This window comes from Rhinatrema bivittatum, chromosome 18, assembly GCF_901001135.1.
Source record: "Rhinatrema bivittatum chromosome 18, aRhiBiv1.1, whole genome shotgun sequence".
In the NCBI taxonomy this organism is placed as follows: domain Eukaryota; kingdom Metazoa; phylum Chordata; class Amphibia; order Gymnophiona; family Rhinatrematidae; genus Rhinatrema; species Rhinatrema bivittatum.
Genome location: NC_042632.1, coordinates 36,266,415 through 36,294,094, shown reverse-complemented (window position 1 = coordinate 36,294,094; position 27,680 = coordinate 36,266,415). Strand labels below are relative to the sequence as shown.

The 27,680-nt window shown below is 43.0% G+C and overlaps 1 protein-coding gene across 2 annotated transcripts; it reads right to left on the bottom strand.

The window, feature by feature from the left end:
* Positions 1 to 344: 344 nt before the first annotated feature.
* MYOZ3 (myozenin 3) lies at positions 345 to 27,680 on the bottom strand. Of its 2 annotated transcripts, none has more exons than XM_029583226.1 (6): positions 27,453 to 27,680; positions 15,384 to 15,473; positions 14,822 to 14,976; positions 14,010 to 14,241; positions 10,495 to 10,675; positions 345 to 8,739 (listed from the first exon to the last, which is right to left on the bottom strand). In XM_029583226.1, exons 2-6 carry the CDS (start codon positions 15,463 to 15,465, stop codon positions 8,556 to 8,558), a joined length of 834 nt encoding a protein of 277 aa, XP_029439086.1. In that variant the 5' UTR covers positions 15,466 to 15,473; positions 27,453 to 27,680; the 3' UTR covers positions 345 to 8,555. The 2 variants fall into 2 exon arrangements, with proteins under 2 accessions (XP_029439086.1, XP_029439088.1); XM_029583228.1 differs by lacking the exon at positions 27,453 to 27,680 and adding an exon at positions 26,963 to 27,072.

Below are 27,680 nucleotides of genomic sequence, written 5' to 3'. Positions count from 1 at the left end.
TACTGGACTGACAGCAGAAATTCATGGTAGACTTTGTAGTCAGTTGGTCTCCTGCTTTTTATGGTTGTCCTTGTATTTCTGTGGTCATGGTTTTGATTTAGGGAGAATAACACAGATTTTGATACATGGTCTCCATTGCTTGCTCCAGAACTCGAGTGGTACACTCCCAGCACTTTTTTAATGGCTACCACCCCCGATCTCACCTCCCATCTGCAACAGCAACAAATCTAACCTAATAACCTTATCGCATCAGCTGCTCCAACTATGGTAAATAGCTGGAGTATGAAAGCTGACGTTCTTTAGCATCTACTCATAAGCATAAAGCACCAACACAGCCTTAAAAATATAGCGAATAGTTTATTATTTTACCCATATTTCTGAATGGAATTCTGTTTTCATGTAGCCTAGAGAGAAAAAGGAAGATGCAGAAGCATGAAAGTCCATGAATGGTTAAATATTGACATGTCTGTTCTAATAACTGTTTTCCATAACAAGCCATTTTGAAATGGAAATATTGATAGAAATAATATGATTGAAATCTTCACATTTTTCTTCTTCTTGTCTTTTATCAAAAAGGACATTGGTTTGCACCTAATATTTTTGCCCCTGTTAAACTGAAATGTTCTCACAGTGTACCCGCCGTTAATCTCCCTTCCTACCGTTGACGTCACAGATATTACCACAGAAGGTTGTGAAGCAGGATAGTAGGGATAAGTCAATTGAGAAACAGCAGATGAGTCTTTAGAGTCCTTATTCTGGTTCTTTTATTTTATTGTAAGACGTTTTACAATTTTCCAGCATTCAGTGGAACTCGTAATAAGATTAATGGTGGTAAATTTAAAAAAAACAACTTTGACTCTGCTTGCTTCGGCAGCGCCTCATTGACAAGGATTGGGTGAGATGCTGTGGTTGCAGCATTCTGAACAGGGAAGTGTAGCTGTTGTACAGCAGTGCCTCCTACAGGTTTACTTTGGGGTATATGTGTCAGGATCTGTCACCTTGATGACTAGATAATGGAGGGAGAGGGATGGGAAATTAATTATTTATTTATTTTAAATGGTGGCTAGCTATAAATGAGTGTGTATTCCCCAATCAAGGTAGGATCCATTCAAGGTGAAGGCCCAAGAAGCAGGAAGAAACTGCCATGCCCAAAAACAGTAACACAATTTGGGCTTTAGGTGAGAAAAAGCAGATGGATTCTGCTAAACATATTGCTTTCCGGGTCTGATGGTGCACTAAGGAGTTTGCCTTACATTCTGTCTTGGTGAAAAAGCCACAATACATAGGCACAATCTTTGCCCTTTCACTTGCTAAAAATTCCCTAACCTTAACCAGTTCGTGTGACACATACTATCTTTTCAAAAGCCAATAATGTTGCTTTATTAAAATGGCACGGGATAACTGTAATTTGACAAGTCTCAAAAGACATCCTTCACTCAAAAGCAGGAGGGGGACGGTGTAACCTATCCCTCTGGGTTGTAGATTATCTACAGTGAACAGCCCACAAGGCACATCAGGAAGAAAAAAATATCAAAGACTTGCAAGACTCTCTATTCTGTCTCAAAACCAAAGAGCTGGTTTGACATCTGTTTGTGCGTCGTAAGAACAAAAGGAACGCCATGCTGAGGTCACAAGTACCTGGCAGGTCCTAAACGGTAGAACTATTTCTTGTCTGCTCCCAGGAATAGCAGTGGCTTTCCCGAGTCTGACAGACTAATAATGTTCTATGTGCCTTTTCCTCCAGGAGGTTATCCAAGCCTCTTTAAACCCCACCATGCTAGTCACCTTCACCACACCCTCTGGCAACGGATTCCGTAGCTTGATTGTGTGCTGAGTGAAAAAGTATTTTCTGCGATTTGTTTCGTGGAGATGGGGGGCAACCAGAACTGCCCTCGGTACTTAAGGTGCAGTCGCACTGTGGATCTCTACTTCTTTTAGGATCTTGAAAAGAGTAAAGTTCCCATTTTGCCACCTGTTCCAGTGTTTCCAATTGGCACATACATATTCGTGTTCTCTATCATTCCATCACTTTCTAACATCCTTTATAGCTCCCGCTGCAAACTATTTCTGTTTAAAGAAATCTACTTCCTCCACACTTTGCAGAGCTTGACCCCCCTGTATTTTTGGAAAACAATCTGTTATAAACAAGTCCAGCTATGTGGTTTTCACACTCTTATCTCATGTGAGGTCATAAGCTTCTCTGATATCATTGGAGAGGTATGTATTAATTGAATGTAAATATTTGTGAATTTGTTTGGCTTAAAGCTAGTCAAAAGCTCTGGAAAGCTGTGTTCAGAAATAAGGCACACTATCCTGTGGGAACAAACCTCCTAATTGTTGCAGACTTACTATTTGTGTCTGTGCTTTGAATTGCTGTCTGATTCATGGTGGTATGTAAGTGGGAATTTTTTGATTCCCTGTACATACCTGGATCAGTCCAGACGGTGGGTTATGTCTCCCGTCCAGCAGATGGAGTCGGACAAAGCTTCGGAGGGTGCTGCCTTATAAACCAGTGCACCCTCTGCCAATCTTCAGTATCTTTCTGACTCCAGCAGATAGGAACAGGGGAACCTCTGATTCCCCAGTACATTGATAGAAAACTTGATTTCTTACTTTTCTACTTTTAAGCTTCTTCCTTCATTAGATGTATCAAGTTGTACAATTAAAAAAAAATAATAATACTGCTTATACCTTGCAGACAGATCTGTTCTTTCTTCTCACTGTCTGTTTTCCTTATCCTGTTTGGCTGTACCGGGGTAGGTTTGTGTATTTGTTTTGTTGTTTCAGGGTTAGTCTCTAACTCAGCTCTACTGGGGGTGCATGTTGGAGGTTCCATCCGACCCGCTGCCCCGAGAAGCGCATTCCTTGGTGCTGCTGGCCACAGAAAAGTTACATTCCTCTGTGGCGCCTGTGAATTTCATCGGGTCGGTGTGAGCTAGCAAGCGGAAGTTTTTTCCTGCTGCCCGCGGCACTGCCTGTTATTTCCTCGCGGCTCCCCCCCCCCCCCCCCCCCCCCCGGCCATGCCAAGGGCTTACCGGTGTTCAGCGTGCGGTGAGCCCGGATCGAGGCTTTCCCGTGAGGATATGTACGAGGTACCTCCCCGGTGGGGAGGGCCCCTCGCAGCCGATGGGACATTCTGTTTCGCACTCTCAGGCGCGCCTTGACAGGCAGAGACCGTCCCCGATCCCGCTTAGCGCGGGGCCATTTTGGATGCAGAGCCAGCTGCCCCAGGGCTCCCAGAAGATGATTCGGAAGGCATTTCTTCACTATTACCGCCAGTTTTAACACGGGTTCCTCCTCTGGAACCCTTCTTACCGTCTGGGGATCCCCCAGTTTTGCCTCCCTCGGGCCCGCTTCAGTTTTCCACGGACTTCATACTTCTGATGCATAATGCCTATCTGGCCAGGATGACCCAGCCTCCGGATTCGGCAACAGGGCCTCCGCCTCCCAAAGTGCTCAGGACAGCTGATCCTCCTCCCGTGGGATTCTCCCAGGGAGTAGAGGGCTTAGGGGTGGGGGGGCATCTGGGGCCCCTCAGGAGTTCTCCAGGGTATGTTTGGTACTCCCTCCTGTGGAGGGGGGTGGATTTTGTTCCAGACCCTGACCTGGACAATTCCCTGCTTGCTTCCCAGATGGAAGGGGACGATCCTAGAGTGCTGTGGATATTCCAGAGAGACGAGTTGGACACCCTCCTTCCACATATCCTGCAAGAATTGGATATTGAGGCCCGTCTGGACCCGCCTGGTCCCACTCCAGTGAAAAAGGGAGACCCCGTGCTTGCGGCGCTACGTCCTCCGACCAGAGCCTTCCCTACCCATCTACTTTTCTTCAATTGTTGGCAAGGGAATGGGATTCGCCCGAAGCCTCACTTAAAGTCACCAGAGCAATGGAAAAACTGTACCCCCTCCTTGAGGACTTTCTGGAGCTGCTTAAGGTCCCGAAGGTGGATGCAGCACTTTCGGCAGTCACGAAACGACCATTCCAGTGACGGGAGGCACAGCTCTCGGGATCTGCAGGACAGGAAACGAAGTCTATCTCAAAAGAGTGTTTGAGGTTTCTGCGCTGGGAGTCTGGGTGACCATGGCGACCATCTGTAGCTCACTAGCGCAAAGAGCGAGACTTCGCTGGGTGCAACAGCTACTCACCTCACAAGAGTTACCGTTGGAGGAAGCACGACAGGCAGACCGTCTGGAGGCCGTCATAGCCTATGGAGCAGATGCCCTGTATGACCTTCTCAGAGTACTGGCCAGATCAATGGTCTCAGCGGTCTCGGCCCAACGCCTTCTCTGGCTCCGCAACTGGTCGGCAGATTCCTCCTCCAAGACACAGTTGGGATCACTACCTTTTAAAGGGAAATTCTTTTTTGGGGATGACCTGGACCAGATTATCAAGTCCCTCGGAGAGAATACGGTGCATAGGCTTCCGGAAGATCGGCCACGGGCTACTAGAATGTTCAGTGCCTCCAGAAGCCGGTTCCACAGTCAACGCCATTTCCGCACCACAAGACAGTCGACACCTCGGACGCCCTCTTCCCAATCTCAGACCTGGTCCCGTTCCTTTTGAGGCTGCAGACCGGCACGTGACGGCATGGCCCAAGGGGCACCCTCCAAGACTTCACAATGATGCCAGACTGGCCCACTCCCCGACCCCCAGGATAGGGGGGCGGCTCTCTCTTTTCTACGAGGAGTTGGTCCAGATCACGTCGAATCAGTGGGTCCTTGGGTATTCTAAAGCACGGCTGCACATTGGACTTTGCTCGACCCCTAAGAGACAGATTCCTCTTCTCTCCCTGAGGACCACCCAAAAGCAGCTCATTGTGCGACAGATGCTCGACAGGCTCCTAGCCCTCGGAGCGATCCTCCCAGTGCTGCCCACGGAAGTTGGGTCCGGCCGTTATTCAGCCTACTTTGTGGTTCCCAAGAAGGGGAGGGATCCTTCCGCCCAATTTTGGATCTCAAATTGGTCAACAGGTCGCTCAAGGTCCCACACTTCAGGATGGAGACCTTGCGCTCGGTGATTGCTGCAGTACATCAGGGAGAATTTCTCGCCTCCTTGGATCTGATGGAGGCTTATCTTCACATTCCCATCCTCAAAGCGCATCAGCGCTTCCTTCGATTCAAAATACTGGGTCAGCATTTTCAGTTCCAAGCTCTACCTTGTGGCCTGGCGACCGCCTCCTGGACATTCACGAAGGTAATGGTGGTGGGAGCAGCAGTTCTCTGCTGAGAAGGGGATTCTGGTTCACCCATATCTGGACGAGTGACTCATTCAAGCAAAGCCCTTGAGTCAGTGTCACCGGGCGGTCGACAGAGTAGTACATCTCCTACAATCCCTTGGTTGGGCTGTCAACTTCACCAAGAGAAGTCTTTTTCCATCTCAGTCTCTGGACTTCCTGGGAGCGCGGTTCGACACAGCGGCGGGCAAAGTCTTCCTGCGACCAGACCGGGCCCAGTTGCTCATGGCGCAAGTACAGCACTTCTCTTGTCTCTTCTTTCCCATGGCTTGGGATTATCTACAGGTCCTGGGATCCATGGCATCCACTATCGATCTAATACCCTGGGCTTTTGCTCATATGCGTCCTCTGCAGAGAGCATTACTCTCCTGATGGAAACTGGTGTCTCAGGAGTTCCAGACCATCCTTCCACTCCCACAGCTCGCCAGGGACAGCCTGCTCTGGTGGCTCGATCCGCTCCATTTGGCACGGGGAATGCCCTTGGAAATTCCAGAATGGGTGGTTGTCACCACGGATGCCAGTCTCTCCGGCTGGGGGGCAGTGTGCCAGACGAGTTCAATTCAGGGGCAGTGGATGAAGTCTCAAGCCACATGGCCGATCAATCGCTTGGAAACAAGAGCGGTTCATCTGGCGCTGAGGAGTTTTCTTCACCTCATTCATCATCGGGTGGTCAGGATCCTCTCGGACAACGCAACCACGGTAGCATACATCAGTCACCAGGGGGGCACAAGAAGTAGTCATGTCTCGTTGGAAACGGACAAGTTGATGACTTGGGCGGAGATCCACCTCTCTCGACTGGCGGCCTCTCACATTGCAGGAGTAGACAACATTCAGGCTGACTTCCTGAGTCTGCAATGTCTAGATCCCGGGGAGTGGGAACTCTCCGAGGAGGTGATGCAGCTTCTCATTCATCGTTGGGGGACCCCTCGCCTGGATCTCATGGTCACCTCCCACGATGCAAAGGTACTGCGATTTTTCAGTCGCAGAAGGGAGCACGGCGCAGAAGGCGTGGATGCGCTAGTCCTTCCATGGCCACATCACATTCTCCTCTGTGTTTCCGCCATGGCCACTCGTGGGCAAGGTCCTCTGGAGAATAGAAGTCCACCAAGGTCCGATGATTCTGGTGGCACCGGAATGGCCCCGCCATCCTTGGTTCGTGGACTTAATCAACCTCGCGGTGGAATGTCCTCTTCGCCTGGGCCATCTGTCGCGCCTACTGCATCAAGGTCCAGTATTTTTCGACCAGGCAGATCGCTTTTGTCTTGCGGCCTGGCTTTTGAGAGGAGCAGACTGAGACGCCGTGGATACCCAGAGGCCGTAGTTTCGACTCGCCTCAAGGCTCGGAAGACGTCAACGTCCATGGCTTATGTCCGGGTTGGGAAGGTTTTCGAATCCTGGTGCGCTGCCCAGGCAGCATTGCCATGGACTGCTTCAGTGCCTCAGATCCTTTCTTTCCTTCAGGCCGGGCTGGAGAAGGGCTTAGCCTACAACTCACTGAGGGTTCAGGTTTCTGCCGTTGGATCCCTAGTCCATCGACAGGAGGGAATTCCTCTTTCCTCTCACCCGGATATTGTCCGGTTCCTCAAGGGATTGAAACACCTGAAACCTCCGGTTCAAGCTCCTTGCCCTTTCTGGAGCCTCAACTTAGTCTTCCGGATCTTGGGCGGCCCTCCTTTCGAGCCGATGCGTGCCGCTACCCTGAAGGATCTCACCCTCAAGACTGTTTTCCTCATGGCCATTTGATCTGCCCGCCGGGTTTCCGAGCTCCAGGCGCTGTCCTGCAGGGAACCCTACCTCCGTTTCACGGACTCGGGGGTCACCTTGCACACGGTGCCCTTGTTCCTGCCCAAGGTGGTTTCTGCATTTCATCTGAATCAGACGGTTGAACTCCCATCTTTCTGAACTGATGATCCCCGAGATCTCCATAAGTTTGTCAAGCGCATCCTGATTCGTTTTCTGGAGGTCACTAATGACTTTCGTCTGTCGGATCATTTGTTTGTCCTTTGGAATGGTCCAAAGAAGGGATCCAAGACTACGAAGACGATTGCTTGCTGGCTGAAAGAAGCTATTGTGGCAGTCTATATAGAGGTGGGGCGGCAGCCTCTGCTGAGCATCAGGGCCCACTCTCTTCATGTGCAGTCAGCATCCTGGGTGGAGAGCCAGTCAGTTTCCTCCCAGGAGGTATGCCGAGCGGCAACCTGGAAATCGTTACATACCTTTGCTCGGCACTATCATTTGGATCTCCAGTCGCTGACTTTTGGTTCTTTTGGCAATAGAGTCATTCGAGCAGGGCTATCAAGGACCCACCCTACGTAGGGAAGCTTTGGTACATCCCACCGTCTGGACTGATCCGGGTACATACAGGGAAAAAAAATTATTCCTTACCTGCTAATTTTCATTCCTGTAGTCCCACAGATCACTCCAGGTGCCTTCCCTAAGAATTGTTGGGATTTCTGGGATTTACTGCTTGATTTGTTTTGCTTTTGCTTCTCTGCTCACCTACTTCTGTTGTAGCCTCTCATATATGGGGCTGTTCAATAGTTCTTTTTGCAAGTTTGCCTTTTGGCCCCAGTTTGTGTTTTTCCATACACACTATTTAAAGTTACACGTGTTTGGTTTCCTTGATCCATCCTCCTCTGTGTCTACTGCTTTGATATTCTTAATACTGAAGATTGGCAGAGGGTACACTGGTTTATAAGGCAGCACCCTCCGAAGTTTTGTCTGACTCCATCTGCTGGATGGGGGACATAACCCACCGTCTGGACTGATCCATGGTACTACAGGAATGAAAATTAGCAGGTAAGGAATAATTTTCTTTTTTTTTTAAAAGATTTGTTCTGCAAAGAACACTTGTTTCTACCTTGGTAAATGTCAGCTGACATGGAGCAATTTTAAAGCAGATGGGGACTAAAATAACTTGGGTTTTGCTCTTCTAATTGGAATCCTTTGCAATCTCCACCTCTACGGATTCGAAGCATGAGAAAAACGGAAAGGTGAACTTCCAGAATTATTTTTGGATAAAATTGAAACCAGAACTAAAACTGTCACAAGAGTAGCAAGGAGAAGGAAGTTGGTAGTTTGGGGAAATTGGCTTCTTCATTTGTTGGAGTGAAATTAACAAGGAAACTCAACAAGTGAGTAGCTAATTAGGAAAACTGGGTAATTTGTTTTCCAAAGTAAGTTTGAGAATAACCCTTTCTGCCACTTGTTTGAATGCTAAAGCAATGCTTGTGAGTACTTTTCAAATGACATTTAAAAAGTAAAACTGGGACATGAGAAAAAAAAAAAGTGCACGGTGTGACACTCATTGCTAGGAAAACACTATAGATCGCACGACTCTGGTATAATGCGCGTCTTCCACCCTCTTGGAGCTCGGTTAAAGCTGGGTCTCCTGTTCATAATCTCCAGGTTAGTTATAGTATCCATGTGATCCTGGGGCTCTTCAAATGCAGGCAAGTTGATCATCCTCTCACCAACTATTAACCCACCAAATGGCACTGGAGTCCTAGAAAAGGCAAGGAAAGTAACAGGATAACTTAAGTGATGTATGCTTCTAGTCCCTACTTCTGTATCTACTTATCTTGCTAATACCAAAGAATTTTTCATAGCAGAGGGAGCTATTTCCAGATATACCAGCTTTAATAGGCAGGTTTATGATCAATCACTAAATCTCTCCCTTTTGTGATCGATCTGGTTCTGACAAACAGCAACTCATGGGTGCATGCATCCATCTTATGGCAGGAAATTAAGCAAAGAAAGACAGCTGCAACCTCGAGTTGATCCCTACATCCTCCACGGGGGCATAATTATAACAGAAAAACAGTCGTGGTCATCCATCAGCTTTGAATGCTGAAATAATTGTGATCAAGGCAAGAAGAGACGAGAGATTCACGGAGACACGATAAAGATGTATGGACAGCATTTATGGAAGTGCTAACAGGCAGTTTATCAGATTTAGTAGATGCTTCTAGTTTGTCCTGTTCTGGGTGCTAAACAAGGATCTGAGAGCTTCGGAGTTAAGTGAGTGCCAGAGAAAGTATATTAAATATCTCAGCAGAAAGCTTTAAATAGAAATACAAGCCATTGCTGGAAGGAACAAGATGCAGAAAAAGTGAAGGTATATCTGGCATCACTACCAGCACTTAATTCACTATCCATAAATACAAACCTATCCTCCCACCCCCACGTGAGAAGGAGACAGACAAATGGGAACATAACCAGCCATATATCTACAAATAGAGCTAGAAACAAATAACAGTGCTGAATATTAAATTGTGCCAATACTGGAAGCAAATGTGCTATAAATGTGAAATGCCATCTGCACTCACCATGCTTGCCTCGTTCTATCCTGATATTTGTACTCGGGCATATTAGAATAGTGGTATAAAAATTTTACATACATAAGAAAATTCAATTGATGATTTCTCCCATCTAGCGGCTTCAACTAGTATTACCATGTTCAGTCTCATAATTTCCACATTTCCTGATTCAATAGTTTAATAAATATCACAACTTTGACCCGTTCTAATTAGTCAAAAGACTGTCTAGACATACCTTCCTCATTACACCTTGAGCATTGACCATCCGGTGGATGTGGTTCATTATTGAATTGTCCTGCTGGGCATTCTAGACCCAATCACAAGCTCACTTGTGTGAGGTTATATTTAAACCTAGCTATGCTAACGAGAAGACTAAATTACACTTACATATCACCTCTTGGGTAGTGCTGCTACATGCCATCTGTGCTCATCAGTTGCCTTATGCAGAAAGAAATAGAGGGAAAGCTTGCATGCTGCTTTTAGGTTACAAAAATGACTTTAAACCTTTTTTAAAACTTATATTCCACCTTTCTTTGTGATTTTCAGGTGCCAAGCTACAACTATTGGCCTTGGATGGGCTTATTGCTTAAACTACGTTTCTAATTAGGGCATATTCTTTAGTTAGCAAACATTGCAATCTGTTGTCTGTGACTGCAAAGGATTACATTTTTTAAAAAGCTGGTAAAACAGTTTTAGCCTGAGCTCTCACTTTATCCCATCCCCTAAGTTTCACAGACCTTGCAATTCTTCCTTCATCCACAGGAAGTCCTCCTTAGCATCATGTGCCCAATAGAGAAAGATCTTTGTAATTTCAGAGTTTCCCTGTCTGCATGCTGGAAAGACTGCCTTGCTTGAGAGCAAGCCATGAGAGAGCACTGGAGTTTCGTAACTTACTGCATGAAGACATGCTTGGAACCTCCTTATGGAGTGATGATACTAACCTGTTGAAGCTCCGATACAACACGTAGTTAGGTTGTGCTGGAGACTCTGAGGGATCCACGTGAACATTCACCACTTCATTCTGGTTGCCAAGTGCATTATGCCATGGAGAGCGATAGGCTTTGGGGATGATTGTGACATTAAATTTCTCTGGTGGAACCCCCAACAAAGGTCCAGAATAACCTGAGGTAAGGATACAGGATGGATGCAGGCATCTTTATTTTAACAAAAGACACACAAAAAAATGCCATAATGGATTAGACTAAAGGTCCATCAAGCCCAGCATCCTCTCCAATCCAGGTCACAAGTACTCAGCAACATCCCGAAAAAATAGATCTTACCCTCCTTGCTTCTGACCAAGGATAAGCAGTGGCTTTCCCAAGTCTTCATGGCTAATAGTGGGTTATGGACTTTTCCTCTAGGAACTTGTCTAGACCCTTTTTGAACCCAGGCAGCTACGTTAACTGCTTTCAGTACATCCTCTGGCAACAAATTCCACTGTTTAATTGTATGCTGAGTGAAAAAATGCTTTCTCACATTTGTTCTAAAAATGCTATCTATTAGCTTCAGAGAGATCCCTTACTGAAAAGGGTAACTAACTTCCCTATTTACCTTTTCCACCCCACTCATGATCTTATTGTCTTCTAGCTTATCTCCTCAGCCGTCTCTTCTCCAGGCTGAAGAGTCCTAACCCTGTCATCATAGGGGAGCTGTTACATTCCCTTTATCATTTTGGTTGCCCTTCTCTGTATCTTTTCTATCTTCTTTTTTGAGATTGGGGCAACCAGAACTGCACACATTACTCAAAAGTGCAATTGCATCAAGGAGTGATAGAAGGAAAAGAAACCCACTTTTCTTATGGCCACACAATTTAGATGTCCCTAGCAAGGGGCACATAATATTTTGCTGAGGTTGCTGAAGTATAAAAGAAGCAGGATGAAAATAGACGCTCGTAGTGAGCACCCATCGCAAACGGGCACCTGATGCAATAAACTATTGAGTGCTACGGAGACACAGTTCTCCTTTTTAGTGCACCCTTTTTAACGCTGCCTCTCATTTAAATATTGCATCGGGTGGCCACGCTAAGACCACGGGTGCTCTATACTAGTGCCCATTTTCAGTGCACGTTTTACTGCATCGGCCCCAGTGTCAGTCGTGTAGACCAAATAACTTCCTCCTCACTGAGGCAGACTAGCAGTAATTTAGATGAGTTCAGTGGGTCCAAGCAAACAAATCAGTTCAACTTATCCATGGTTCCCCCAGAAGGGAGTAGACAATACCAGGAGTGGATCTAATATCTCTATCTTCCATTGACAATGTACCTTGTACCTTTTGTAGCTTGCTTATTGCGGTGGTTAATACCCCTAACTCAGGGGTCGGGAACCCATGGCTCGCGAGCCAGATATGGCTCTTTTGATGGTTGCATCTGGCTCGCAGACAAATCTACTAAATCAGTGTGTCGCCACACTTTCCAGTCCCCCGCTGACCTAGCTGCTCCCCGGTCCTCTTCTGCCCGGGCTTAAAATGCTGTCAACCTGAGCGGAACACGGCAGAATAGCTGGAGTTGGCGGCACCGGCATGCTCTCTTCTTCCCGCCCGCCCGCCCCCCGCCAACGGCCCGGAAGAGGAAGTGGTGAGCATCGGGTGCGTGCGTGGGAAGACCACGCTAGTGTGGTCAGCGTCAGTCCGAAAAGAAGACTGCAGCGCGGCTCGGAGGAAAATAAAGAAGAGCTTCAACCACGGCCGATGGGACTCCTTCTCCGCGAGGGCTGAAAATGAAGGAGGTTAGCGTTGGGAGGAGGCTGCTGCTGCTGCCGCGAGTTACCGGGGTGGGGGAGAGAGAGAGTGAATGAGCGAGCAAGCATGTGTGTTTGAGATCCTGTGTGTGTGAGTGAGAGATTGCATGTATGTGAATGATTGAGAGCCTGTATATGTGAAAGAGAGTATGTCTGTGATTGAGAGCCTGCCTGTGAGAGAGAGAGCATGAATGTAAGTTTACGATTGGGAACCTGTATGTGTAAGTTTGTGATTGAAAACCTGTTTGTGTGAAAGAGTATGTGTGTATGATTGAGATCCTTTGTGTGTGAGAGATCATGTATGTATGATTAAGAGCCTGTGTGTATAAGTAAGAGAGAGCATGTGTGTCTGTGTGTGATTGAGAGCTGGTTTAGGTGATGGAGCATGTGAGTATGTGATTGAGAGCCTGTGTGTAAATGAGAGAAAGAGAGGACATGTTTGTAAGCATGTGAATGAGAGTCTGTGTGTGAGGAAAGACAGCATGTATTATGTGATTGAAAGTCTGTGTGTGTGTAAGCGTGAAAAGATAGACAGCATGTATGTAAATGTGTAATTAAGAGCCTATATAAGTGAGAGAGAAAAAGCATGTGTACATGTGAGTGACTGAGAGCATGTGTGTATAGGTGTGTAATTGAGAGCCAGTGTGAGAGAGAGTGCTGGTATGTGACTGAGAGAGGAGAAAGTTCCAAGCAAACCACCCCTCCTCCTGCTAATTCAGAACAATCTCAGGACACCTGGATATCAAACGTTCCCAGGTATGCAGAGCAAAAACATTTTTGTATCCTTATTATTTTTCATTACTGGGTCTTTGTGTCTGCTAATTTGAAATATTTTGTTGGTATCTGGAAATTTTTTATATGAGTTTTTAATTATTGGATATTCCACTCATCGGCTGTTTCGAAATATGTTTTTTTGTTAGTACAGTTTTACTGCTGATGATTTTATATTTCTTGATTGTTTTATAAGGATGGTGATGTTTCTTTTTTCCTTTGTTACACTGCATACAGAGACTCTGGCTTGTTGCAGTTTCCAATTCAGTTTTTTCTGCATGCTTCTAGTTATGCGTTTGGTCTCTTTATTCTATGTTAGGTGAGGGACAGCACGTGATTCAGGTGAGGTTTTCTGCTGGCGTGTAGTTTCTGTGTAGGACTCTATAGCAGCCTGACTTGGTCCGTTTTCCTAATAGGAGATGTATTGGTGTCTTAAGGCCTGGTGTAATATTTTCAGAGACTTATTGTACTTTAAAAGTGTGATCTTACATAAAATGCACACATTTACTTGTATTTAGTTTTAAACATATTGTATGGCTCTCATGGAATTACATTTTAAAATATGTGGCGTTCATGGCTCTCTCAGCCAAAAAGGTTCCTGACCCCTGCCCTAACTAAGTAAGCTATTTAAATTAGATGTAGTTCCAACACTGCTCTCTAATGGCGGGGGTGGAAGGGAAATAGAATAAAAAAGGTTGCTAAGAGCCAAGAGTAACAGATAAGTATGAGAGAGAAAAAAAAAGTGCAAAAGCGTGCTGGGCAGACTGGATGGCCGTTTGGTCTTCTTCTGCCGTCATTTCTATGTTTACCAATCTAAAGTGTTTCTCTGAGCCATCTTCATATACATGCAAGTGTACATATACGCTACATATCTATGCACAAATAAATTATATCCCCATTATAATCTATCACTATAATGTCAAGGACTCAGTACTGATCAACTTGGGTACCTGGAGCAATGGCACTAGGGTTTAGAGATGTCTTCATCTGTAAGACTTTATTTGATTTCTTGAGCACTTCGGGGGCACGCCCTTTGCTGGTTGGTGAGATGTACGTCTCTGGATGGTAGTTCTCTTTTCCCTCTGTACTGCTGGCTTCTGCAAAGGCAGTTCTAAAACGGTTGGTGCTAGTACTGCCAGCTGCATCCCTGGCAGACTGGGTCGTGTTCAGATTCTTACTGCCCTGACAGAACCAAAGAGAGCAATGAAAGTGTTATAAAAACCGGTGCATAAAATGACATATTAAAGACTACTTGGCTAATACAATCACCTAACAGTTGTATCAATTTCTAACATAAGTATAGTGCATATTTCAAAACTGTGTATTAATAACCCCTGTTCAAAATGGCCAGAAATGTACCTCCCAATGACGATCTTAAATTGAAAGGATTCATTGCAATAAAGGAATATTGAATATTTCTAGAAAAATACAAGTATTACCAAAGGAATTGATCGATTTGGACCAAGCTGGCCCAGTTCTGTAGGTTTTATTTTTTAATGTTGCATGCTATATTTGGTCTTGCTGTGATGAAGTAAAAAAGAAATGTATAAGTGCCAGAATTAGTGTGGCTAAACATGCAATCCATTCTTATTTTTGGTTCCTATTTTCTCTTAGCATTATAACTCCTATGCACATGTCAGATTTTTTTTTTGTTTAAAGAAACATCTTTAGCAATAAGAGAACCAGTGATAGTAAACTACATCAGGAAGAGGAAACATGCACATAATGTTCTAGGAAGAGATGTGTCCAGTGGGAGACTCACAATGGTTGTGTTCGTAGGATACTCCAAGATGAATCGCTGCACCCTTTTCTGTCGTTCTAGGAACATTCGTGAGGCCTTGTTGTTCTGTAGGGACAGCTCCTCTATCATCAGATCCTGAGGAGTGCTGACCTTCTTACCCAAGTACAGCTGAGGGTCTGTGGGAAGTCAGAGAATGGGATACAAAAAGTATATGGTCTTTAGGAGTTGGTGCTAATCCAACCCCAATGATTATGTGTATTCCATTTCTGATGATGTGGGGACTCTCGTTAAGATTTCATGAGCTGTGGCACCCTATTACTCCTGCTGTACTCAGCCTGGGTTTCAGAATATAGATCTCATAGTACTATGAGGCTGGGCATGTAAATTTAGATCCTACTGCACACTGAGGCTGGAAGGAGTTTTTGCACTATTGTATTGAATCTATGCTGCCGTAGAGGCTAAATCCTGAGCACTGAGTGATGTGGGAATACTATACTTCTTACAAGCTGGCAGTGTTAATACTAGCACTGTATTTTATTTTTTTTTAACGTTGCAAGTAATAGGTGGTGCGCTGTAGTCTTACCTTGCTCTCCGATCTCTGTAGCAATGGCCCATGTTGTGCTATTCTGCAACTTGGTGGGATGTGAGGTAGCCACGGGGATCATCTTCCCAGCTAAAAGTAGAAAAAAAGTCAACAAATGACCTCAATTATAGGACAAGGAGAATCTACACTTATTCTTCAAAATAAACTGTAGTGTTCTAGTATTTTTGGTGTATTGCACCCATCTTCAAAAACATGGCAATATTTAATTCTATTGCTCAGTTCTTGAAAAGTTTTTCTGCGAAGATGAGACCTACAACATCGACATGACTGGGAGTTTACCTTTGAAAATATCTCATTAACCCTTGATGTTATTACTTGTGGAATACATAATCATAAAAAGCCATACTCCTAATCATTAAAAAATTAACAAACAAAATAACTTTATTCATCATTTATAATATAAACGTCACCATTCAACTAACCATCATAATCATATTAATGAAAAACAATTTTCAGCTAACATAACATAAAAGTTACATATTTGTGTTCTTGTTTCATTGTATCACTGATAGGGGCCCAAACAACAAAACAGAATGCCCATACAGTACAGATAAAGACATAGAATAATAAAAACCACACAATCACCCCAAATTAATCCATCAGAAAAGCCAAAAAAAAAACCACAAAAAGGGAAGAAAAAGCAAAATATCTCTACATCCGCTAGAGAAATTTTATTACACAAGTTCGGTCTGGTCTGTTCCCCTGCCTTGGGGTTTAGCCTCAAGCGTCAGTTTTTATTAACTATCTTCTTGCTATTAAAGAGGATGTTAAAAGTGCTATAGTTTTAGGGATTTTAACCTTCCAGTAGACTTATTAACTTTCAAATGTAATTAGGGATTTTTTTTTTTTAACAGCCTCGCAGGCACTAGGGTGGACCCAGCTGATTCCCATGCGCATACACACAGGCTGGGCCACACTCTTGGTCTGGTTTTTGTTCACAGTGACTGGACTGGTTCCTGCTGTTTCTCTTGCTCTGATGTGCCTTTTTAATTCACTGTTTGCTAATTTACCCAGCACTTCCATTCCATGGCACCATTGCCCCTCCTACGATCATGAGGTGGCCTCCTATTGATGTCGAGCAGCTGCGGTCTCAGTGGCTGCCTGTTCTTTCTCAAGACTAATAATTTAATTGCTTTTTGGCAATCATCTCTTCATACAACATTAAACACTCTTGCTCCTATGAAAGCTTTGCTAGTAGTGACAGCAGAGAGCTGCCCTTTGCTAGTCCCCTTCCTTAAGCACAGTGAAGCGTGATCTTCAAGCTGTTGAAAGCCATTGGTATAAGAATAAATTTGACACTGTTTCTTCCTACTGTATTAAATTGGCAGCATACAGGTCTAAGAACATATTGGGTCAGATTGAGGGTCCATCAAGCCCAGCATCCTGTTTCCAACAGAGGCCAAACCAGGCCACAAGAACCTGGCAATTACCCAAACACTAAGAAGATCCCATGCTACTGATGCAATTAATAGCGGTGGCTATTCCCTAAGTCAACTTGATTAATAGCAGTTTATGGACTTCTCCTCCAGGAACTTGTCCAAACCTTTTTTTTAAACCCAGCTACACTGCTTAATCACATCCTCTGGTAATGAATTCCAGAGCTTAATTGTACATTGAGTGAAAGAATTTTCTCTGATTTGTTTTAAATGTGCTACTTGCTAACTTCATGGAATCCCCCTAGTCTCCTTGTTTTATCTGAAAGAATAAATAATTGATGCCATTGATCAGGCAAAGCGTATGTGGTGTTTCGTATCACTGCTGCTGCTTCGCATCCTCATGAATTATTTAGGATTGTTCATTCAGTGTTTACAACACCCCGGCCTGTAATTCTGTAGTTGCTTTGAATGCAGCCTACAAGAAGTTTACATCATTTTTCTCCCAGAAGAAAGCACAGGTTGTGAAGTCTTTCAGTGCTCAATTACCAGCAGGTCTTACAGTGCAATGTTCCACTGCCTCTTCTTGATGAGAATTTACTCCTACCTCCCAGTTTTGAAGTTGTTTCTGTACTTAATGAGCTGAAGAATAATTATTGTGTCAAATTCTTGTTCTGCTTTGATTAAAGTCCTGTGTACTGATGGTGCTTTTATTGCTAACCTTACGAATGCCTCTTTTTTTTCTGAGGGGCAACTTCTGTCTCTGCTGAAAGTTGAAGCTGTATACCCTCAGGGGAAGATCCTGTCAGACCAATCTGATTGACTTTTTTGACTAGGTGACCAAGGAATTGGATTGAGGAAGAGCGCTCGATATCATCTACTTGGACTTCAGCAAAGCTTTCGACACAGTCCTGCACAGGAGACTGGTGAATAAAATGAGAAACTTAGGAGTGAGTGGCAAGGTGGTAGCCTGGATTACAAACTGGTTGACGGACAGAAGACCATGTGTAGTGGTGAATAGAACTTACTCTGAAGAGAGAGCTGTGTTGAGCGGAATGCCGCAGGGATTGGTGTTGGGACCAGTCCTGTTCAATATCTTTATGAGCGACATTGCAGACTGGATAGAAGGTAAGGCTTGTCTTTTTGCAGATGACACTAAGATCTGCAACAGAGTGGACACGCCGGAAGGAGTGGAGAGAATGACAGGATTTAAGGAAACTGGAAGAGTGGTCAAAGATATGGCAGCTGAAATTCAACGCCAAGAAGTGCAGAGTTATGCATATGGGGTGTGAAAATCCAAAAGAACTGTATTCAATGGGGGAAGAAGGGCTGATGTGCACGGAGCAGGAGAGAGACCTGGGGGTGATTGTTTCACCAACTTCAGATCATTAGACACTATGTAACAAGGCGATAGCTAAAGCCAGAAGAATGCTGGGCTGCATAGAGAGAGGAATATTGAGTAAGAAAAGGCATGTGATTATCCCCTTGTACAGGTCCTTGGAGAGGCCTCACCTGGAGTACTGTGTTCAGTTCTGGAGACCGTATCTCCATAGAGACAGGATGGAGGCAGTACAGAGAAGGGCAACCAAAAAGGTGGAGGGTCTTCATCAAATGACTTATGAGGGGAGATTGAAGAATCTAAATATGTACACCCTGAAGGAAAGGAGGAGCAGAGGTGATATGATACAGACTTTCAGATACTTGAAAGATTTTAATGATCCAAAGACAACGACAAACCTTTTCTGTTGCCAAAAAATCAGCAGATCCAGGGGTCACGATTTAAAACTCCAGTGAGGAAAACTCAGAACAATGTCAGAAAGTATTTCTTCATGGAGAGGATGGTGGATGCCTGGAATGCCCTTCCGGAGGAAGTGGTGAAGACCAAAACTGTGAAGGATTTCAAAGAGGTGTGGGATAAACACTGTGGATCCATAAAGTCTAGAGGATGTGAATGAAGTTTAGAGGCATGTGGGTGGCTTGCGGGAATGACGGCTACTACCTGGAGATTAATATCCTAATTCAATAAACATACACTCGGTTAATGTAACTCCAACATTGCTCTATGCTTCAATGGTAAGAGGAAATGTGAAAAAAAAGGATTTGCATCCACAAAAAAGCAGGGGAGTAGCTTGCTTGATACGGCGGTTACTACCCTAAACCAAATAAGCCTGATACTTCACTTCAATGATATCCAGCATAGTTCTCTGCTTCAACGGCAAGTGGGAATGATGAAAAGATCTCTGCTTCAACGGCAGGGGGAATGTTAAAAGATGATTTATATTTGGACAACAACCAACAAGGACTGAGTTGGCATAGGCCTGGATAAACATGCGTGGGAGTAGCTTGCTATGACGGCGGTTACTACCCCTAAACAATTAGCTAGATACTTCACTCAGATGCAGCTCCAGCACTACTAACTACATTGATGATGGGGGTGGAAGGGAAATAGATCAGTGGGGGTGGAAGGGAAATAGAACAAAAAAGTCAACTTACAAGGGACAAGATTAACAGATAAGAATGGGGGGGGGAAGTGAAAGCTTGCTGGGCAGACTGCATGGACCGTTTGGTCATCTTCTGCCGTCATATCTATGTATGTTTCGAAAAATGCCTATTTATTTATTTATCGAGTTTTATATACCGTCATTCGTATTCATCATCATAACGGTTTACAAAAAATACAAAGGTTACAAGGTTAAGGGGATTAACAGGGTTTCAAAAAAGGTTTAAACAATTGTTAAACATAGGGGAATCATATGCTAGTTAGTTACTGTTCTGTTTTAAGTTTCATTTCTTGGTTATAATCTATAGTTGAGATGTTCATTTATTCATTTAATCTTCAGGTTGGAGTGGAGGGTGAAGATGTTATGTTGTTCATTGGGTGAGCTGGTATACTTTGTTGAACAGCCATGTTTTTAGATCTTTTTTTGAATGTTTTTAGGTTTTCTTGGGTTCTGAGTTCAGTTGGTAGGGAGTTCCAGAGTTTTGGGCTACCTAGAGATATTGCTCTCTTTTGGGTTGAGGTGAGTTGATTGGAACGCATAGGTGGTGTTTTTAGAAGTCCCTTATTTGCAGATCTTAGGTTTCTGTTTGGGGTATGTAGTTTTATAGAGGAGCTTAGCCAATTTTCTTGTTTTCATATAAAATTTTATGAAGGATGGATAGTACTTTGTATTCAATCCCGAATCTTATTGGTAGCCAATGTAGTGAAATAAGTATTGGATTCAGACCCTTCTGATTCTGATTGGATTCAAACCCTTCTGATCCATCAAACGATCGTCTTGTTTCTACTCTGCCTCTATTGACCCAGTTGCAGAAATATATCAATGACAACAATTTCCTTGATAGTTCACAGTTTGGGTTCCAGTCATTTCATAGCACTGCATCATTTTTTCTGTCTAGACACTATTTGCCAGGGTTTTGAATCTGGTGTTAAATATTTCCTCATATTACTTGATATTTCCTCAGCCTTCAATCCCCTAAATCATGATATTCTACTGGATCACTTGAAGGCCTTGGTATTGCTTCTATTGTCTATTCTTGGTTTTCTTCTTTTTTTGTCTAATCAGTTCTACTGTATAAGGTCATGATTGGTGGTGCATTATCCAACTTGCACCCTTTGTCTATGAGGGTTGCCCAAAGTTCTTCACACTTGGCTATTCTCCTTAATATTTAATTTAACTCCTCTGTTTCATCCTTTCTAGACTGGATGACTCCTTTAAAATATATGCAGTTGGGATAGTTTTTCTTCCCTATTTCTTCTTCTTTTGATATTTCTCTGAATAGGTTGCCTTTGTTTAGCCCAGGTTAGAGATTGGCACTGATTGTTAAAAAAAACAGAAATTTTGTTTCCATCTCAAACTGTGCCTGCTGATGACCCTTCCAGTTTTTCTTTAGATGAACTCTCAATAGCAATCAAATGTCAAGCTCGTAACTTGAGGGTCCTGCTTGATTCCTCCTCATCTCTGCATCCACCCATTAATTCCCTGGTTCAAATATCTTATTATAAGCTTCATCTTCTGTGTTCCTTAAAGCCTTTCTTTGCTATTCTGATTTTCTCACTGTTGTGCAATCTTTGGTCTGGTCTTGTCTTGACTATTGTAATGCATTGTTTTTGGGTCTCCCTGATTCACACTAAAGGGCCTTACAATTGATGCAAAATTTTGCCACTCATTTAATCTCTGGTTCTACTTTACGTGAGCATATCTCTCCTGTCCTGGTTGCTGTATATTAGTTATCTGTCACATGGCAGGTGAAATTCAAAACGCTTTGATTTTCAAGGCCCAAACATGATCTTGCTCTGTTTCATTGTTTCTGCAGTATGGAGTTATCAGCCACTCCAGCTCCTCTTATCTACCCAGCATCTATTAAAGATTACATCTCTGCAAGATGCTCAGCTGGCTGAATCCAGAGAGTGAATTTTTAGGATAGCAGGCCCTATTTTATGGAATAATTTACCTGAGGAGATCAGGGCTGAGAATGACCTCCTCCATTTTAGAAAAAGGTTTAAATCTCAGCTTTTTTTCCTTGACATTCTCTGTATGACACATGCTTGGATGCATTGGTATGTGTCTCTATGTCCTCAGGACAAAAAAACAGCTACTGAATTTTTATAACTATTTACTTTGATTTATTTTGTCATTGTTTATGGTTTGTTTATTTATTGCTGGTTTGACTTGTTTCTGATTATGTACATATGTGCCTGAGTTTTGTGGATTGGCGAAATACAAAATTGTTTAAATAAATAAAGCGCCTAACTTGTAAAGCTTCATAAAGTTCCTTAGAAGACTTGTAAAGAAACTTTGTAAAAAATCCTTTGGCAACCAGAATGTACTCACTAAGCGGGATACAGAGAAATACCAGCATGGTGTTCCTTCCTCCTCAGCGAAACAGTATTCAATCATACAAAAGAAAGAAGAAGTAAAGCCTCATCACAAATGGGAACACTTTCTTCATGGATTGTTGTAAAATTTCAACATCACCCTGACTTGTTTCACCTAATGCCTTCATTAGGGGTTGACATCACACAGTTATCAAATCACATAAGTTTCTCTTTAACAATCCCAACCAGCTTGATCGCTAAAAAACAAATATATAAAAGAAACACATAAAACCCAAATAGAGCGGATTGCCTCCGAAACAAAATATAATCCGCATTAACTTCAGTGGATGACATGCATACACACTCAAAAAATAGATCACGCCACCATTTTGAAAATCAGCATGTAATGTAATCCATTGACGTGCCTTTATAAAATCCATCTAATAAATAACTGCACACAATTTAAAGGGACAGATTTACAAGAACTCCCCCCCCCCCCCCCCCCCAAATCTTGTTGTTTTTTCAACCAGCAGGAGTTAACCCAACTCGTACATTCATCTTCTGTTACTTATGTAGCAGTATACAGAATGTTAGCACCCTTCTTGCCCAATGTCCCAATACACAGATTCTAGAATCCCTCTACAGCATACCCTTGTTCTTCCCGGTGCTCTGACAGGGATGTTTCAATATGGTTAGTACAGAGTGTTGCTACAGTGTTCCATAACAAGGGTCTTAATAGCTCTCATAGTTTTTGCCACATATATTAAATTGAAAGGGGCATAAAATAAGGTACACAATCTGATGAGAAGTACAATTAGTGTAGGATTAAAATTTGTAATTTTACCAGTATGGTAGGGAATGAAAAACTACTGCGAGACAAATGGTCACAGCTTTGGTGTCCAAAATTATTGACGTGAACCACAGGACAAGACCAATGAGATGAGGCCAAATGGTCTTCATACTCTATCTTTTTAAAGACAAATGCAAAAAAAGATGCATGAGCCTCTTATAGAGACCAGTGTTTCTGATAATTTTAATAATCCTAGATGTATACATGGTGTAAGGAGGAATGCAACCATGCGATCCAAAGAGCGTACTTTAGACTGTTGAAACAAAAGATCACAGTTCACATAACAAGCATGTTTATAAGCCTGCCATACTGTGTGTACAGGATATCTGTTGTAAAATCTGTACAATCGTAGTACAAACCTGCTATAAACAATGGATTGTTTGATCTCAGATATGGAGGTTGTAAGCTGTTTCTATCAGTCAGCTTCCTACATAAAGTAGTTATAAAAACACCAGTATTATACCCACATGCTAAAAGACACCTGATGTCTATTCAAGGTAAATGCAAATCTCAAATTGGGATCACACTGTTCTTTAAAAGGTCCAAAAATTCCTGTGAACCCTTTAATCATAAATATATCAATGTATTTTAACAAAAGAGGATAAACCTCCAAAAACCTGAGTAGTTTACACTCATCTTTGAAAGCAGAAACAAAAAGACAAGCTATATTGGGGGCCTTGGTGGACCTTGTAGCAGTCCCCTCGATTTGAAACATAAGAACATTTGCTTATACATTGTGCCTCCAAAATCAAGAAAGTTCTTTGTAAGGGGCTAATTTGGCTAACAACACCAAAAAACAAGATGGTGACCTTGTCTGTAGAGCATGAGGAATCCAAACAACTCTGTACAACATCAAGGGTTTCACCCTGGGTAATCTTAGAATATCGAGACCCCTTGTCCAGACTAGCCAGCCAAACATCATTACCTTGCAAATGGAGACCACTCAATAAAGTGAGAGGAATCCCTCACATAAAATTGAACCTTTGGAACAAAGGGTTGAAGAAATTCATCCACATATTTCGATAATAGTTCTAATTTGGAACCCAAACTAGAAACAATTGGGCATCCAGGAAATAACGCCAGCCTCATGTATTTTTGGCAACAAATAAAAACAAGCTAATCAAGGATGATATTCTACTACAAAAGCTGCTTCCTTATTAGTAATATAACCTACAGATAAAGCATTAGATACAAGTAGGGATATCCGCTTCAACAATTCTGAAATAGGTTCAATCATCAATTGTTCATAAGGCGCAGAATCCAAGAGTTGTCTAAGGGTCTCCCACTGGTAATCCACAGAGTTCATGACCTCTATGCTGCTTATTTACAGTCCACAGTGGCTTACTAGTTTACATACACAATATATCAACAAAACAGTAGACAGACAAATACAAATATAACAAACAAAATAAAACTTCAAAGTAAAAACAACTACAATTACTTTCAGATCAGCATAACACGGGAGTTGGAATCATTGCCAAACTACTCACAGCTACTCATTCCGTTGACAAATTACTTTTACCACACAATGGTCTAGATAACTCTAAAGTCTGTGCATCATACATGCGATATTTGCTGCATTATATGTAAATATACCCCATGCCTATTCATTGTGGATATCCTGAAACCAGGCCTATTTGTGGCACTCCAGGACTAGCATTGCCTACCCCTGTGTTAGTTATATATATTTTAAAGGCCAGTATAATTATTATAGTAACCTAAAGCAGCAGTACTTTTCAATTGATTGTGAATATTAACTTTTGCAGTGAACAGGAGGCTGGTCAATGGAATTATATTCTTCTTAAATTGTCGTTTTTGATAGACTGGGAGGGTTTAACTCCAGATTTTCAGTTGCAGGATTGATTAGATCTGGCCAGATCAGTGACAATGCCCACTGCCCTATGGAAGACTTGGATTTACTTCTCAGCTCCTGTTTTCTGCTTCTTGGTTGAGGCTGAGGATGCTGTTGGGACAGCATTCACAGAGCCTAGACGGAAGGCGTTCCAGTCATGATCCAGCAATGACACAGTGGATGGATTTTCTACCATAATTGCTGAATTCTGGACGGGGAACCCTGGTCTAATTTTTTTTTATTTATTTTAGATTTAACTCGTGCCTTTTCATTGGTAGCTCAAGGTCAGTTACATTCAGGTACTGTTAGGATTTTACCTTTCCCCTTGGGGCTTATAATCTAACTTTGCACATGAGGCAATGAAGGGTGAAATGGCTTGCGTTAAGTCACAAGGAGCATCAGCAGGATTTGAGCCTTGGCTTCCTAGGTTCTCAGCCTGCTGCTCTAACCACTGGGCTATGCTTGCACTCAACCCCCAGTAAGGACTGTTGCTGGGACGGCTGGGCTAGGTGAGTCGAGAGGGGAATACAAAAAAAAAATAGGGGAAAAATCCTTAGATAGATGTACATGAAGGCTCATGTAGTCAGATCTTAGCCCTGGTTCTAATTGAACTGGAGGTCCCATAGCAGGAGGAAACAACTGGGCCCAAAACTGGACTTCAAGAAGATATGCAATTTCCCAGCTTTATCCTTGCTTGCTCTACTCTTGGGAATTATTAGAAAGGGAATGGTGAATAAAACAGAAAATGTCATAATGCCTCTGTATCGCTCCATGGTGAGACCGCACCTTGAATACTGTGTACAATTCTGGTCACCGCATCTCAAAAAAGATATAATTGCGATGGAGAAGGTATAGAGAAGGGCTACCAAAATGATAAGGGGAATGGAACAGCTCCCCTATGAGGAAAGACTAAAGAGGTTAGGACTTTTCAGCTTGGAGAAGAGACGGCTGAGGGCGGATATGATAGAGATGTTTAAAATCATGAGAGGTCTAGAATGGGTAGATGTGAATCGGTTATTTACTCTTTCAGATAATAGAAGGACTAGGGGGCACTCCATGAAGTTAGCATGTGGCACATTTAAAACTAATCGGAGAAAGTTCTTCACTCAACGCACAATTAAACTCTGGAATTTGTTACCAGAGGACATGGTTAGTGCAGTTAGTGTAGCTGGGTCTAAAAATGGATTGGATAAGTTCTTAATAGCATTACCTGCTATTAATTAAGTTGACTTAGAAAATACCGTTGCTAGTAAGAGCAGTGGCTAACATGGAATAGATTTAGGTTTTGGGTACTTGCCAGGTTCTTATGGCCTGGATTGGCCACTGTTGGAAACAGGATGCTGGGCTTGATGGACCCTTGGTCTGACCCAGTATGGCATTTTCTTATGTTCTTATGTTTAATTAAAGTAAAAATATAAACTACAGTTATTTATACTTTTTATGGTTGATTTTTAGGGTTTTTCATGTCCTATTATAGTTAGGAAGAATGGGTTGACTGTTTGCTAATGAGACTGATTTAATTAGAGAAAACTTGGAAACGAAGTGCATATCAAGAGTAATATAGAAAAAAAAAAAAAAAGCAATCTGCCTGCCACAGCTGTACAGTAGTTTAAAGGATTTGTGTTCTCTCATTTTCCTCATGATTGTTTAAAAGCTCTGTACAAATCGAGTTACTGAATAAATAAAACACTGAGACCCTCCCCACACCCAGCTCATCCTCAGCTCTCGTGAGGCACACCGTCCAAGGCTATGCCAGGAGCTATTTCCAATGTTGCAATTATCAGATGACAGATGGATGTTCGGGTTTGAAGCTCTGAGCACATGGATGGCACAGCAAGAGGGATAGTGCTTCACTTGTCCTCTAATATAAACCACCTTTTTGAGGCTGCTTTTAAATCTAAGGCCTGATTGTCTGCTTTTAGCCTCATTAACTAACTTTCTTTTCTTTCTAACCATTGTCTTGCTTTATGAAATGCCCCAAGTTTCTTGTCCTATATGTTTGTCTTATTAGTGTAAGCTCTATTGAGCAGGGGCTGACTTTTGTGTGTGTGTGTGTGTTTGTACAGTGCTGCATAGGTTGGGTAGAGTAATAGAAATGTTTAATAATAGTGAAGTAATCTGGTTGTTCCACATCTGTGAAGGCACCACGTATTCCAGAGGCTATCATCTCACCAACCTGCTGCTGTCCAGTGCTTTTAAGCATATGGATACTTTTCAGAGGTGCCTGGCTGATATGAGTCACCAGGTACTGAGACTGCCCTACGTATTAGAACTGTGCAACTCCGGGGGGAGAGCACGTGTCAATCTGTGGCTGTTGGGTGAGAGAGGTGTGTGCCTAGTGAACATAAAAAAAAACGTGGTTAAACAATTCAGTACTATCATCAGCTACAGTGAGCATCATAAGCACAGTATTGGGGAAACTGGTTTTTGTTTCCTCTACTAAATTGTAGAAGAGGTTAAGTGTTTTCATGTGGAACGTGGTGGTAGGCTCTTTTTGAAGCTGACTAGCTTCACATTTTTAAAGTGCCTGCCAGCTCTGTCCTTTCAACACCCCTCTAAACAGGACACAGACCTATTATATCCAAGTTTTAGTATATTATGCTGAGATCTAGGGCCTGCCTCTTCTTCTTCCATTTACTGTACAAGAATAGTGTTTTTCCTAACCTGAGCTTTCAGATCATTACTGAGCTGTAGGTGCTGCTATTTCCAATTTCTGGGATTTACAGTCTCTTGAGCTTGAACATTGTTATCCAGATTTGCCAAACATCGTGCCGTCACTCTTTTTTTTTTTTTTCTCTGAAGTGGTAGGTCTGAGGATGAACGAGAGTTGGGTAGTGGGGAAGGCACAATAGGGTCTGAACAGTTCCTAGAATATTTCATTCAAATCATAAGCAGAGGTGTGAGAACCTCAACCCAAGCATCATAGGAGAAAGAAAAGGTTTGTTGGTAGGATATGTTTGTTTGTTTTGGATTTATTACCTGCTTTTTTTTTTTTAATAAGAAATGTGCCCAAGGCAGGACACAACATACAAAACAATGTCAGAAGATTAATACTTTTCTCCAGGAAAGGCTATTCCATCCTGTGAGACTAACATTAGCCAAAGGCTATTTCAGAAACGACATAAAAGGAAAATAGACTTAAAGCTTCCCTCACCTGCTTGCTGAAGTCTTATACAGCTGAAGAATGCCCAGTTTGATTGATAAGAATCTCTCTTGGGATTTCCGTCTGGGTTCCCCGCTTTGATAATTTCCGTCAGTGCTATTTGGAAAGGGATGTGTTTTTTTATTTGGGACTTCCAGACGGGTCTGCCACCGCCTTGTCCCCCCTCTCCCTTTGCTGGTTTCTCTCTCTGTCTCTTAGAGTCTCAGCTCAGCTGGGGTG